This window comes from Myotis yumanensis, unplaced genomic scaffold (assembly GCF_028538775.1).
Source record: "Myotis yumanensis isolate MYYU_CA2020_CCGP unplaced genomic scaffold, mMyoYum1.0.hap1 SCAF_4, whole genome shotgun sequence".
Classification (NCBI taxonomy): Eukaryota; Metazoa; Chordata; class Mammalia; order Chiroptera; family Vespertilionidae; genus Myotis; species Myotis yumanensis.
This window is the reverse complement of record NW_027223755.1, coordinates 77,498,880-77,512,702: the sequence shown is the minus strand read 5'-3', so window position 1 is coordinate 77,512,702 and position 13,823 is coordinate 77,498,880. Positions and strand designations below refer to the sequence as shown.

Sequence of the window (13,823 nt, the reverse complement as noted above, 5' to 3'; positions counted from 1 at the left end):
ACCAGCAGTGCAAGAGGGTTCCTTTTTCTCCACATTCTTACCAGCACTTGTCATTTGTTGATTTGTTGATGATGGCCATTCTGACAGGTGTGAGATGGTACCTCATTGTTGTTTTGATTTGCATCTCTCAGATGATTAGTGACTTTGAGCATGTTTTCATATGTCTCTTGGCCTTCTGTATATCTTCTTTCAAAAAGTGTCTATTTAAGTCCTTTGCCCATTTTTTGACTGGATTGTTTATCTTTTTGTCAAGTTGTATGAGTTCCCTATAAATTTTGGAGATTAAACCCTTATCGGAGATAACATTGGCAAATATGTTCTCCCATGCAGTGAGCTTTCTTGTTGTTTTGTTGATGGCTTCTTTCGCTGTCCAGAAGCTTTTTATTTTGATGTAGTCCCATTCGTTTATTTTCTCTTTAGTTTCCATTGCCCTAGAAACTGTATCAGTAAAGATATTTCTACGACAAATGTCTGCTATTTTGTTGCATATGGCTTCTTCTAGGGTTTTTATGGTTTAAGTCCTTTATCCATTTTGAGTTTATTTTTGTGTATGGTGTGAGGTGGTGGTCTAGTTTCTTTCTTTCTTTCTTTTTTTTTTTTTTTTTTTTGCATATATCTGTCCAATTTTCCCAACACCATTTATTGTAAAGACTGTCTTGACTCCATTGTATGCTCTTGCCTCCTTTGTCAAATATTAATTGAGCATAATGGCTTGGGTCAATTTCTGGATTCTCTGTTATGTTACATTGGTCAATATGTCTGTTCTTGTGCCAGTACCAGGAAGTTTTGAGAACAGTGGCTTTGTAGCATAGTTTGATATCTGGTATTGTTATCCCTCCAACTTTGTTCTTCTTTCTTAAGATTGCTGCAGCTATTCGGGGTCTTTTTTTATTCCAGGTGAATTTTTGGAGTTTGTTCTAGGTCTTTGAAGTATGCCATTGCAGAAAAGGCATTTGACAAAATCCAACACCCTTTCCTGATAAAAACTCTCAGCAAAGTGGGAATAGAGGGATCATACCTCAACATAATAAAAGCCTTATATGACAAATCTAGAGCCAACATCATACTCAGTAGGCAAAAACTAAAACCATTTCCCCTAAAAACAGGAACAAGACAGGGATGCCCACTTTCACCACTCCTGTTCAACATAGTACTGGAAGTGTTAGCCATAGCGATCAGACAAGAAGAAGAAATAAAAGGCATCCAAATTGGAAAAGAAGAAGTAAAACTCATTATTTGCAGATGACATGATATTGTACATAGAAAACCCTAAAGACTTCAAAAAACTACTATAACTAATAAATGAATTCGGCAATATAGCAGGATACAAAATTAACACCCAGAAATCTATGGCTTTTTATGTACCAATAATGAACTCACAGAAAGGGAAACTAAAAAAACAATCCCATTGCAACAAACAAATTAAGATACCTAGGAATAAATTTAACCAAGGAAGTAAAGGACCTGTACTCAGAAAATTACAGGATGCTGAAAAAAGTACTAGAGGACGACACAAACAAATGGAAGAATATACTGTGTTCATGGATTGGTAGAATCAACATCATTAAAATGTCCATACTACTCATGCAATCGATAGATTCAGTGCAATCCCCATTAAAATACCAACGGCATACTTTAATTTTCTTTTAATTCTGGTAAAAGAAAGTATCAGAAAATTAATATATCCTTTAGAATTCTAGTTTAATTTAAAACTTGTTTTTTGACTTTCATTTTCCAATTCTCTGATACAGGTCTTCTTTTTGAGGTTAGTTTCCCAAATGACATCCTGAACTTTCATTTTCGTATAAATTTTACCCAAATGCTATGATTTTCAGTTTTATTACTTTAAATTAAAGCAAACTCCTCAAGATGCTTGTGAGACACTCTTAAGCTCAGAACCCTTCTAGATCAAGGGTCGACAAACTTTTTCTGTAAAGGGCCAGATAATAATACATTTTAGGATGTAGAAGTCACTCTTTTTGCAAATATGCAACTCTAGTATCCTAACACACATGTAAAAGCAGCCATAGAAAATAAATACATAATTGAATGAGCATGGCTATGTTCTAAGAAAACTGTACTTACAAAAACAGGCAGTGGGTTTCAGATTGCTAGTCCATTTTTGATTACCACTATTCTTGCCTTATTTCAAATAGTCTCTCTCTATCTAATTCTGCAGCTATTTCCTTAGATAGATGACTTTCTATACTAGATAGATGACTTTAGGTGGATCATGGATAAACAATTTTTTATTTTAATAGTTATAATAATTTTAATAAAATGTTTTAAGAAAAAGCACACAAGTAGTACATCATACATGTTTATGGATGTTATTCCAGAAAATACTGTTGATTAGAACAAAGATCATATTACTTTTTTTTTTAATAAAGACTTAATTTTTTAGAGCAGTTTTAGGATCCTAGCAAAATTGAGATGAAGGTACTGAGATTTTCCATATACTCCCTGCCCCCACACATGCACTGCATCTTTCATTATCAACATCCCCACCAGAGCGGTACATTTGTTACAGTAATTAACCACATTGACACATCATAATCACCCAAAGTCCATGGTTTACCTAAAAGTTCTGTTGTACATTTCATGGATTTGGACAAATTTAAAATGATATGTATCCATCATTATAGCATCACACTGAGTATTTTCACTGCCCTAAAAAGTTCTCTTATATTAAATTTTTTAAAAGAAAAAAAAATATATATATATGTAATACTATAGATGATTCAGTGATATAGCAATAGGTAAGGAGATGTGGCTCTTTGATGAGTTTGAAAAATGATATAGTAAGATTTATCATCATCATCATCATCATCATCATCATCATCAGAAAGCTATTTGACTTCCCAAAATGAATATTCTTCAACTGGAACTCAGAGTTGCCATTATGTTTGCCAAAGAGTTCCAAAGGGAAAATAATGCCCTGCAAAGATCGTGGTAAATTTAGCTTTATTATCTTTCTTTGTAGGTCTACCTTTCTTACCTCCAACTATAAGTTTCTATTCTTGCTACCCTTCTTTATATAATATTGCTCCTTTCCTAATCTCTACTATTACCTAGAGTGCAGTTGGAAACCTGGCCATTCCTAAAATTAGAAGAAAGTGCTCTCAACATTGTTAACACCATTTCAGGTTGTTCTACTTTTATGCATCTACCTGTAAGTTATATGGGATGTGAATCAGTGCGTCACTCAAAAAGAAGGGATGTGTGTGTTATCGCAGTCAGTATTGTATTTTATTTTTTAAAAAGAAACAAAAATATTAGCAAACTTTTTCTAAAGCTTCTGTTTAACATGAAGGCATATATAAAAGTGCTTTTAATGATATTTTGAAAAAAAATATCAGAGGTTGCTTTCTTGTTTTGTTGGTTCTAAGCATAACAGATTTGAAGCCTTTGAAGATACTTTGTAATAGAAAACATTTGAAGTTTACTAAAAAAATTTTTCGTCCAATTCTTTAGTAAAACCATATTGTGAATATTTAGTTGTAGGCTTAGAAAATTAATTCAACTTAACAAACTCATACAATACAGCTATTCACAAATTAGATTATCATAATTTTTTTCTCCCACATGGAAGATTTTCTCTTAATTTATTATGATAGAAAAATATTTTTCATAATTAACTAGCAAAGAAAAACAGGAAGTAAAGCATTCTGGCATTTATTTGAAATTTGATTTTACATTTTAAAGTATTTCCTGTATGTTTTTTCCTTATAGCTTCAAGATGGGAGATTGTTATTTTTGATGTTTTCTTTTCACAAAGTATAATCTTGCAATTTTATATAAACTGGATACTAGTGTATATAGGATTTATAGTAGCTAGGTAATTAAATATTAATATTTCTATCTGGAATCAAACTATGTAGATCTCATGAATAAAATGTATTCTAGAATATGCTCCTATTTAAGAAAGTAATTAAAATTTAGGAATGTTACTATACAATATGTAACTACTGTCTTTATCATTTGCATAACTTTTGAGCAATAGGAATGAGATGAGGGAGAAAAGGAGGTGGAGAGAAAGGGGAAGATTGTCCTGCCTTCAGTGGTTCATACCTCACCTCCAGGCTGTGTAAAAAGAGAATCCTTAAAGAGGTTGAAGAGAACTAACAGTAGTGAGGATCATTTTTGGAAACTGTTGTCTATGAACTAGAGTGTGGGAAGGGGCAGTGAATGTATGTTTCTCATCTGCCCAATCAGGACCTCAAAGAAAGGAGATGAGTTGTCCAGATAACTTCCTATGGATAAGTAACAGTTCTGTCCTGCACCATAAAGTAATCATTCAAGATGCAGTGTGAATGTGTCTGTGCTCCAGTAGCCTGGTTAGAGTGTGACCTGAGGGAGATCCAGTCAAGGTCTTGCTGAGCCTCCCATGTTAGCCATTTTAAATCTGCCACTTGGCTCAGAGAATGCTAACGGATGGCATGCATCACCCCGTTGAACAGATCAAAGTTTAATTGAAGCTGAGCCTTAGGAATGAGCTCCTTGTCTTCACATATCTGCTCTTGTATGCATTTTGTGTATAATACACAGATATGTCTGTAATTCAGTGTGTGTACAGTTACTTGTTGAATCTAAACTGACTGTATATCAATGTAACCTGTCAGATGAATAAGGAAATAAGGAAATCAAACAAACCCAAGAAAACACATCTGTACTAATTCAAAGATTAACTTTCTTTATAAGAATTGCTCATAGTCTTGTAACTGAACATACCATTTTTGTTATTTTCTTTTAATGGTAATAAGTATGAAAAGCACAGAGATTAATGAATATGTCTGAGATACTTTTATAATGGAATATAGGATAGATTTCTTTTCCACTGGATGTCATTTGTTTAGAAGATACAAAATAAGTGACTTGATGCATCATTAGAGTATCAATAAAAGATCAAGATTTCTTAAATTGCGGTTATTACTGCATTGTGCCAAAATATTTTTAAAATCCTGGGGATTTTATGATTACATCTTAATGTACTGATGTTTAACAAGAAAAAATGGGAACAGAAAATATTAAATTCTTGCATCTTTGCCAAGTCCAAATGGTTATAGTGAATTTAACTTTGGAATTTCCTGACATTTGTGTTGTTGAAAGTGTAGGTTTTACTCAACAGTAAGGGAGCCTTTTGATTTAATTTCCCTATATTTAAATATTTTTAGGTAATTGTAGAAGGCAGGGAGGATTAGAAGAAAGGAAGATTCTGGAGGACATAATTTTAATAGCTTACCATTCAATTGTTAAAAGTATTTTCCTACAGAAACTCAGCTTCATCATCTTAAGTCTTCAATATTTTAAAACTTATAAATAATTTGGTCTTATTTATCTTGGACTAACAAAATGTTTCCACCCAGAGTAAATTAAAAAGAAAAGAAAAAAGAGAAGGAAAGAAAGGAAAGGAAAAGTCACTGCTGGCAAATAGCTACACTTCCAAAGAAATACCATTTTGGAATGCAGACCAAAAATTTAAACTCATAATGTTTGACTATGTTATCAGTAACTTTAATGCATTTTGAAATAGAAATAGCTTTCCAACTATTGCTGTAACGTTAAAATGCACTGTGATGGAATTGCCTCTTGTTGCCTTTAATTCATGCCTGAGTTACTTACTCCAAATTAGTATTTACAAAGATGCAGTATTAATTTCAAGCCAAAAGAGAACCATTCATTACATTGCTACCATTGTAACCCTTTAATAATGCTATTATTTTGCCCACGTAGACCCAAACTCTTTATTAAAAAGTTCCTATTAATATTAACAAACAGAAACTATTTTAAAAATGTACTTCCCTAGATCAATAACAAGAGGAAAAAGGGATTAAGAAGGAATATATAATCTTTCTATGGTAAAACCCTGAAATAACACAAAGATACTGACATTACATGACAGATAGTAGGCTTCTGTCCTCTACATGGCCCCTGGTGTTTTCTGTCTTTCTAAAAAATGGTATCTTTCTCTTTTCATTTCCCTTTGGGCTACTGCCCTCTTTTTTCCTTTCTCTTCACATCCAATTTTAGAATTATTTACAGTCATTCTCTACTTTCTTTCTTCTGACTTATTCTTGAACGCATTGTAATTTAGGGAATAGCCTCACCAGTCAAGTAAATCTGATTTCATCAGAATCACTAGATAGACTTTTCCCATTCCTATAAAAAAATTATAGAGTTGGATTCCCAAAAGAGGACACAGATTTCTCCTATGCAGCTGCCTCTGAGTCACGCGTGCTTTCAGTGTCCCACAGTTACCTCACACTCGTACACAGACTTTAGCTCCACTAAGCCCACTCTACATGTGCCTTACCAGCATTTCTCATGTCATCCATCTCAGTGATTGACCCAACTATCCATCCATTCTCTTGCCCAAGACAGAAATCTGGGTACCACTCTCAATACCTCCCTTTCCTGACACAACCATTTTATCCCAAGACATTTGGATAGATTCTACTTCCTAAATATATTTTGAGTTGATCCACTTTTCTACCTTCATCACCACTGTCTCTCGTCTCTATCTTTGGGACGGCTTTCTTTGAGGTCTATCTCCTGCTTGTTGCACTCCATTCCCTTTTCCATATTGCAGCCATGGTGAACTTTCCAGAACACAAATTTAGTCATGTAACTCCCTTGTTTAAGTCCCCTATTCTCAGGATAAAGTTCCTGCATGTCGTCCTCTGCTTACCTCTCCAGCCTCCTTTCTTTCAACATGCTCTGTGACTCAAGACACATTAACATTTACTTAGTTCCTCAGATAAATTATGCTCTCTTTTGCCTTGTCTCTGTGTGTGCTCTTTACTCTGCTTGGAAAACAATATTCCATTTCATTGCCATAGCCTCTGGTAGACCTATTTATTATGTTTCAGTTTAACTGTCAGTTTCCTGTGGAAGTTTTTCCTGACCCTTTTCTCCTCTGCACTTGTTCTCCTCTAGTTTTTATCACACAATGTCATCATTGGGCATAACTCTGATCTCCTGGCCACCACTGGCAGCTTCTGGGGAAGGAGTCCAGCAAACCCCTAGTTTCAGCTGTCTCTCTGCTTTGCAGTTATGTTTCTGGTCCAAGGAAATGTTTATCTTGTATTTTGAAACCAGCTGGGTCTTTTTGTTTTCTTTTTTTATATGTCATCTGTCACTGCTATGTGTTTGGAGCAGAAGGGGAGTACTGAAGTATCTTGACTAGAAGTCAAAATCTGCATGTGTAATAAGCTGTCCAGGTGATTCTTATGCACATGAAAGTTTTGTACATAAGTACTCTGTTTTATTCTATTGAAAAGACTGAGCTATTTTATGTGAACTTATTCAGGCTCAGATTCCCTCTATTACTACATCTGCATTTTCCATTTCCCTGCGTTTGATGAATTATCTTTCCATCTTTCCAGAAAAAAATGTTCCAACTCTGCACCTAATTCTTTCACTGTTCTAGACTCCTTCTAACTCTTGCCATTAATTAGTTAAGTTTCTAGCTTGTATATCTTCTCTTTCCTGACACCTCCTCTTTACCTACAGTCAAAGCCATCCTAATACACATTAACACAGAACCTCTCTCCTCCAGCTCTCTCTTCCAGCTCTTTATATATCATTGATCAGTTGCCTCCTGTATGCCCCCTACTGGGGATAGAGCCCACAACCCAGGCATGGAATCAAACCTGGAATCCTTCAGTCCGCAGGCCGATGATCTATCCACTGAGCTAAACCAGCTAGGGCATCTCCTCCATCTCTTTAATCACCCTCATGATACTCTTTCTTTCTGACCAGAAAACTTACTATTAAGAAGGCAATGCTTCCTAAATTGATCTTTAGATAAAACACAGTATTCATTAAAATGCTATTTTTTTTTTAGCAGAAATTGACAATCTGATTCTAAGCTTCATATGGAAATTCATATACATAGGACATATATAAAGAACTCTTACTACTCAATTATAAAAATACAACTCAATTAAAAACTGAGCAAAATAATTGAATAGTAGTATCCAAAGAAGAGTTATAAAAAGCCAATAATCACATGAAAATGTATGCAACATCATTAGTCATTAGGGAAATGCAAACCAAAACTGCAGTGTGATACCACTTCACACCATTACAATAAAAAAGATAATGATGAGTGTTTGCAGGATGTGGAGAAATTGGAATTTCCATATATTGCTAGTGATACTGTAAAATATTACAGCTACTTTGGAAAACAATTGGACAGTTTTTAATAGTTATTATATGACAGCAATTTCACTTCTGTGTATATACTCAAGTGACATGAAAACATATCTTAATAGAACTAGTATTCAAATGTGCATAACAGCTTTATTTATAATAGCCCCAAAATGGAAACAACTCAAATACCATCAAGTGATAAATGGATAAATAAAATGTGGTATGTCCATACAGTGGAATATTATTCAACAGTCTGGAGGTATGAAGTACTGATATATGCCACAACATGGATGAACCTTGAAAACATTATGCTCAGTGAAAGAAACCAGTCATGAAAGGTCATATATTGTATGAATCCATTTATATGAAATGTTTAGAACAGGTAAATCTATAGAGACAGATTAGTTAGTATTACTTATAGATCTATTAGTTATAGATTAGTTATTGCCTAGAGCTTGGAAGAAGACAGAGAGAGTGACTACTAATGAGATGGAACTACTTTTGGGAGGATGAAAATGTTCTCAAATTAGGTTGTAATGATGTTTGCACTATCCTATGAATATATTAAAAACCATTGAATTTTATACTTTAAATAAAAGTGAATTACATTACCACACAATTATTGTATTTAAATAAGGCTGTTTATAAATATACAATGAAATTCTGTGTATACCTTGCTTTCAAAATCTGAAAAGGAGAAAGAAAACATTAATTTTCCATTACAACTTATTTTATTTCAATAATGCTTATGTCCTTTAAAAAGCTTGAAATAGTTAGCAATTTATTGGGTTTAAACTTTGGTCATGAATATTCCTAATTTTAAACAGTATATGAATTAATAGAAGTTGAATATCAACAGAATATACTTTTTATACCAAAAAAAAATTATACAGAATGGCCAAATACGTAAAGTTCCTTGGCATACATGGAAATAAATATTCTAAGAACACATTTAAAAAACACACAAAATTTCTTGTTGATGTTCTAATTCTCTGTAACACAATTGTTCCATGGATTGCTTTTATGTATGACATGTACATATTGGAACTGACAATCTCTAGGGCACTGTTCTTAGAATTCAGTGATATCTGAGATCACACTTAGCACTACTTACCAAATTATTCATTATATTCTGCTTTGAGTAAGATTTACAGTAAATGTTGTAAATGTTGGTTGACAAATATGAGGTTATGTGGTTTGGCAGTCAGTAACCTGTCAGATGGTTTTGCTTAGATCTAGTTTTCTTAAAAAAAAAAAAAAATATGTTCAGCCTCTTCAAATTATCAAACACTTTCCACTCCTTCTCTCTCTTTACCTTTCCATGGCATACTTAAAAACCACCTCCTTTTTGACATTGTTCTCTCTTAGCCTCCATTCATCATACTCTTCCTATTACTTCCCTAACCTTTCCTTCCCAGCCTCCTATACTGGCCTTTCTTCCTTTGACTTTCACTTAGATGGTGGTGGTTCTCAGAGTTCCTTCCTTAAATTCAACTCTTCATTTATGTGTTGTCTTTGAGATCCAATCTATTGTTACAACTTCAAAATGCAATTCATGGAGTTGGTGATAAACCACAAATGTACATATTTATGCCTTACATCTTTACTGAGTTTCAAATTTTTAGTGGCACAATTGGAATTTCTGCCTGTTTCTCTCAAACATCTCAAGTTCAAAATGTCCCAAACTCAACTTAATCTCAAAATATGTTCTTCCCTCTGTGTCACATTCTCTATTATTAGTCTAAAGCTAACTGCATTCCCACTTGCCACTGTCATTGGTTCAGGGCTCTATTCCAATCAGCACACTCTCCTGACTAGAGGAGTTTTCAAAAATAGGCATGTGATTCATTGAGGACATTAAAACAAAAGGGAAGTTTTGCTTGGTTTTCTTTGGAAAAAGGTTTCTTGCTCTTAGGAGAGAATCACAAGAAGAGACACCCTCTCTTCTGCTTGATGTCCCAGTCAAAGGTCTAGCCTACAACTGCTACGGCCATGTTGCTTCTATCAAGGAAGGCACCCTCAGGATAACGTCGAAGCACAGAGGAGGGCATGGCTGAGTGTATCTCACAGAAACCAGTCCTGAAGTCCATGCCCCTTCTGAACTTTCAGATATGCAAGCTATTAAGTTTCTGCTTTATGTCAGTTTGGATCAGATTTTCTATTATTTGCAGACCAAAGCCTCCAAACTGATAAACTTTTTAAAAAAGTTAATGGAAGGTAGGTGGAGGCACATTAGGTATGCAGAGCATGAATGAAAATAATTCCCATTAAACAAATGGCTTCCCAATGAATAGACATAGGCACATTTGTATATATCTAGGCAATATACACTTTATATTTGAGAAGATAATACTTCCAAACCAGATTATGACATACTAGTAGCCCTGCGCATGAATCCGTATGCCAGTAGGTCGCTGCTGCCCTCCTATAGCTCTCCGCCGGCTTCTGACCTCCTGTAGCTCCCCCGGCCACCTCTCATAGCTTGTTGCCCTGCCCTCTCCTGTAGCTCTCCACCTCCCGCTTGCTTGCTGCCCTGCCCCGTCCTGTAGCTCTCCACCTCCCGCTTGCTTGCTGCCCTGCCCCGTCCTGTAGCTCTCTGCCACGTGCTTGTAGCCAGTAGGTCACTGCCGCCCTCCTGTAGCTGTTCACCGTCTGCCCCTCTCCCCTCTCCCCCTGCCCCCATAGCTTGCTGCCCTGCCCCCTCCTGTAGCTCTCAGCAGCCGCCTATACCTCGCTGGCCCACCCTCCTGCTGATCTGTGATCTGGTCCTGAAGTGCTTGGTCGTTACACCTCAGGGCGTAACAGCTAATTAGCATATTCCTCTCTTATTATATAGGATGCTCTTGAAGAAATGATACTACAAAAGAGTTAAATGCATACATCCTTCTTAACATAAATATTAATGCTAAATTTAAGTTTAAATGGATGAATAAATATTGGGCATTGCTACATTGAAATGCAGTAAAAAAAGAAAAAAAAAACACCAAATGTTTTAATTTAAAAATTTTTGGAGGGAGTCTAGCTCAAAAATAAATGAAAAACATTCTTATTTTTCATATAGAATTCTTAAATACTTTGCCGAGAGCCTTTTACATGTAATTATTTTGACTGTAACCTTTTAAAATTCCTACTCAATTCTAAGGAGAATTGTGAAACATGGAGTTTTTGAACAATAAAATATTTAACACAAAACCCACAAATTTAATATCATTCCATGTGATCTTCTATGTTCCAAATATTTTTCTCCTTAAAAAAAGAAAATGTTAAACATCTTTCAGTTGTGTACTCTTTTTGTTGTCAGGAAGGATATTTGGAAGTAGAGAACAAAGAAGTTCTTTATTATGAAAGGAAATGCCAAGAAATGAGAGTTAATGGTTAAATGAAAGACTTAAGTTCTTAATTTTTAAGAATTTGGATTAATCCCGAGCCCCATAAGTGCCTTGACTGTTGGTATAACTTTAGATGTAAGAGGATCAGAGGCAAGTTTTCTGGCTCTTCACTTTTGCACTTCTTGCTGCTGTACTTTGTGCTCTTCTCTTTTTTTTTTTTTTTGTCTTCCTTGTCCAGAAGTGATTGATTAATTTATTTGGTTAACCAAGTACAACTATTCTAGTGTTCTTTCTCTTCTGAATCCAGTTCAGTTTTTTTAGGATGCACTGAGCTAAGACAGCAAACACAAGATGCAACGGGTCTTAATTTTGTACACATGGTTTCATTTTGTTGGATTAAGTCTGATGGTAACTCACCAAATTACATATATGCCCCTCATGTAGTCAGTTCCTGTTAGAATTCTGATCTCTCCTGGGGAGTGGGTAGATTTTGATTTGTACAATTGTGCCTTCAGTTGTTGACTATTAAGCCTCAAATAAAGATATTATTTTAGAGAATGTCTGAATCTGGTAATTTTTTATATGCATATTCCAAGAAGACGCATGAGCATATAGTTATTTCATGATGCAGCTTGTAAGCAAGAGTGATAGAATAAATGGGAAAGGAAAGGATAAATGAATAGACTTATAGAGGAATTCAAGAAAGGCATTGCCGACCTGGCTGGTGTGGCTCAGTGATTGAGCATCGATCTATGAACCAGGAGGTCACAGTTCAGTTCCCGGTCAGGGCGCATTCCTGAGTTGCAGGCTGGATCCCCAATAGGCGGCATGCAGGAGGCAGCCAATCAGTGATTCTTTCTCATCATTGATTTTTTTATCCCTCTCTTCCTCTCCCTTCCTCTCTGAAATCAATAAAAATATATATTGAAAAAAAGAAAGGTATTGCCAACTATTTTTATAATCATTTTTTCTTGTATTTACAATAACATTTTCCTTTGTTTTTATTAATACATTTCTAAAAAAAATAAATGTAACTAAAAAAACTAAATGCTCAAGTTCATATTTCAGTAATTATCTGTTTGTGTGTCTTGTAGTATTGGTCTCTGTATTCACTGGTCTTTACTAGCTCTGTTCTTTAGGAAGGACAGCCAACTCCCAGCAGGCATAGCTGGATTTTCCTCACAATGGCTCATTTCCTTTTCAGTGTATTAACAATTAGTGCCCAGTGTACCAAATTGTAGCTTTGACTTTCCACCTCTCGATGCTTATTGAACTAGAAGAAAAGTACATTAAAGCTTATATAAATGGCCAGGTTTCCTGCTTTAGTGAAAGTTTAAAAGAAAGCAGACCTTTCATTAATGTGAAAGGGAATAGACTAGTCCCAGCATTGAGTAAACTGAATGAATTAGCAGGGAGGTACAATAGGAAAACTGGACACCTCCCAAGTTTGCCCTTTGTGGTGTTTCTATATTATTTTAGATTTGGAGTTAATTCCCAGAATGTCAAATATACCCATATTCAGATGTAAGTACAAAAACATTTCCTGAAGCCAAATAGAAAAAAAAAAGCATTTGCCACCTTCCATTGGTTCAAAAGATTAGTGTGAAAATTAGCTATAAAAATTTAAAGTGTAGCTACTCCATATTTTAAAATATAATCCCTGTATGTGTTTTTATAAAGGCTGTAGTAGGATAATTCCTAACTGTTGTAGAATGGAAACTAAAACGTTGACATTTTTACTTATTTCCAATTTAAATTGCATTTGGGAAAAAAAAAAAGGATATAGAGTTTTGCTTTAGTTGGCCTTGTTTTACTGCCATGGGAGTTTACTTTCATCTCAGTTCCCATAGATATGTGTGAGAAATTCTTTAGGGCCTGAAACAAGAGTATCTTCAGGGTTATATGATCTGACTTAATCAACCATGATTGCACTCATACTCTTTTTTTTTTTAAATCCCTTCTAAAAGCTATTTAATGAAGGCCTTTCTCACCGTCTTCTCCTTCTTCCCTTGATTAGACATCGATGAGTGCAGCGTCATTCCTGGGATATGTGAAACTGGCGAATGCTCCAACACCGTGGGAAGCTATTTTTGCATTTGTCCACGTGGATATGTAACCTCAACTGATGGCTCTCGGTGCATTGGTAAGCCTTGTGTTTTTGAAAGCACAATACACTGCTTCTTTATAATGATAGAACAGCCCAAACAGGTATGAAGATGGCAACGATTATAAAACCATTGGGAAAATGGCTGAAAGAGTTGTTTAAAATAAATGGTACCACTATTGAGAGATTGATGGACCAGATGCTCTTTGCAAAGACTTCAGTTTCAGAAGCCATCT

At 35.0% G+C, this 13,823-nt stretch overlaps 1 protein-coding gene across 1 annotated transcript in view; it reads left to right on the top strand.

Moving 5' to 3' along the window:
- Positions 1–13,823, top strand: part of FBN2 (fibrillin 2) — a 244,389-nt gene that overhangs the window by 103,793 nt on the left and 126,773 nt on the right. Inside the window, exon 8 of the mRNA XM_070411499.1 lies at positions 13,501–13,626. Coding sequence (XP_070267600.1) covers positions 13,501–13,626 — 126 coding nt within the window. The remainder of the gene's footprint in view (positions 1–13,500; positions 13,627–13,823) is intronic.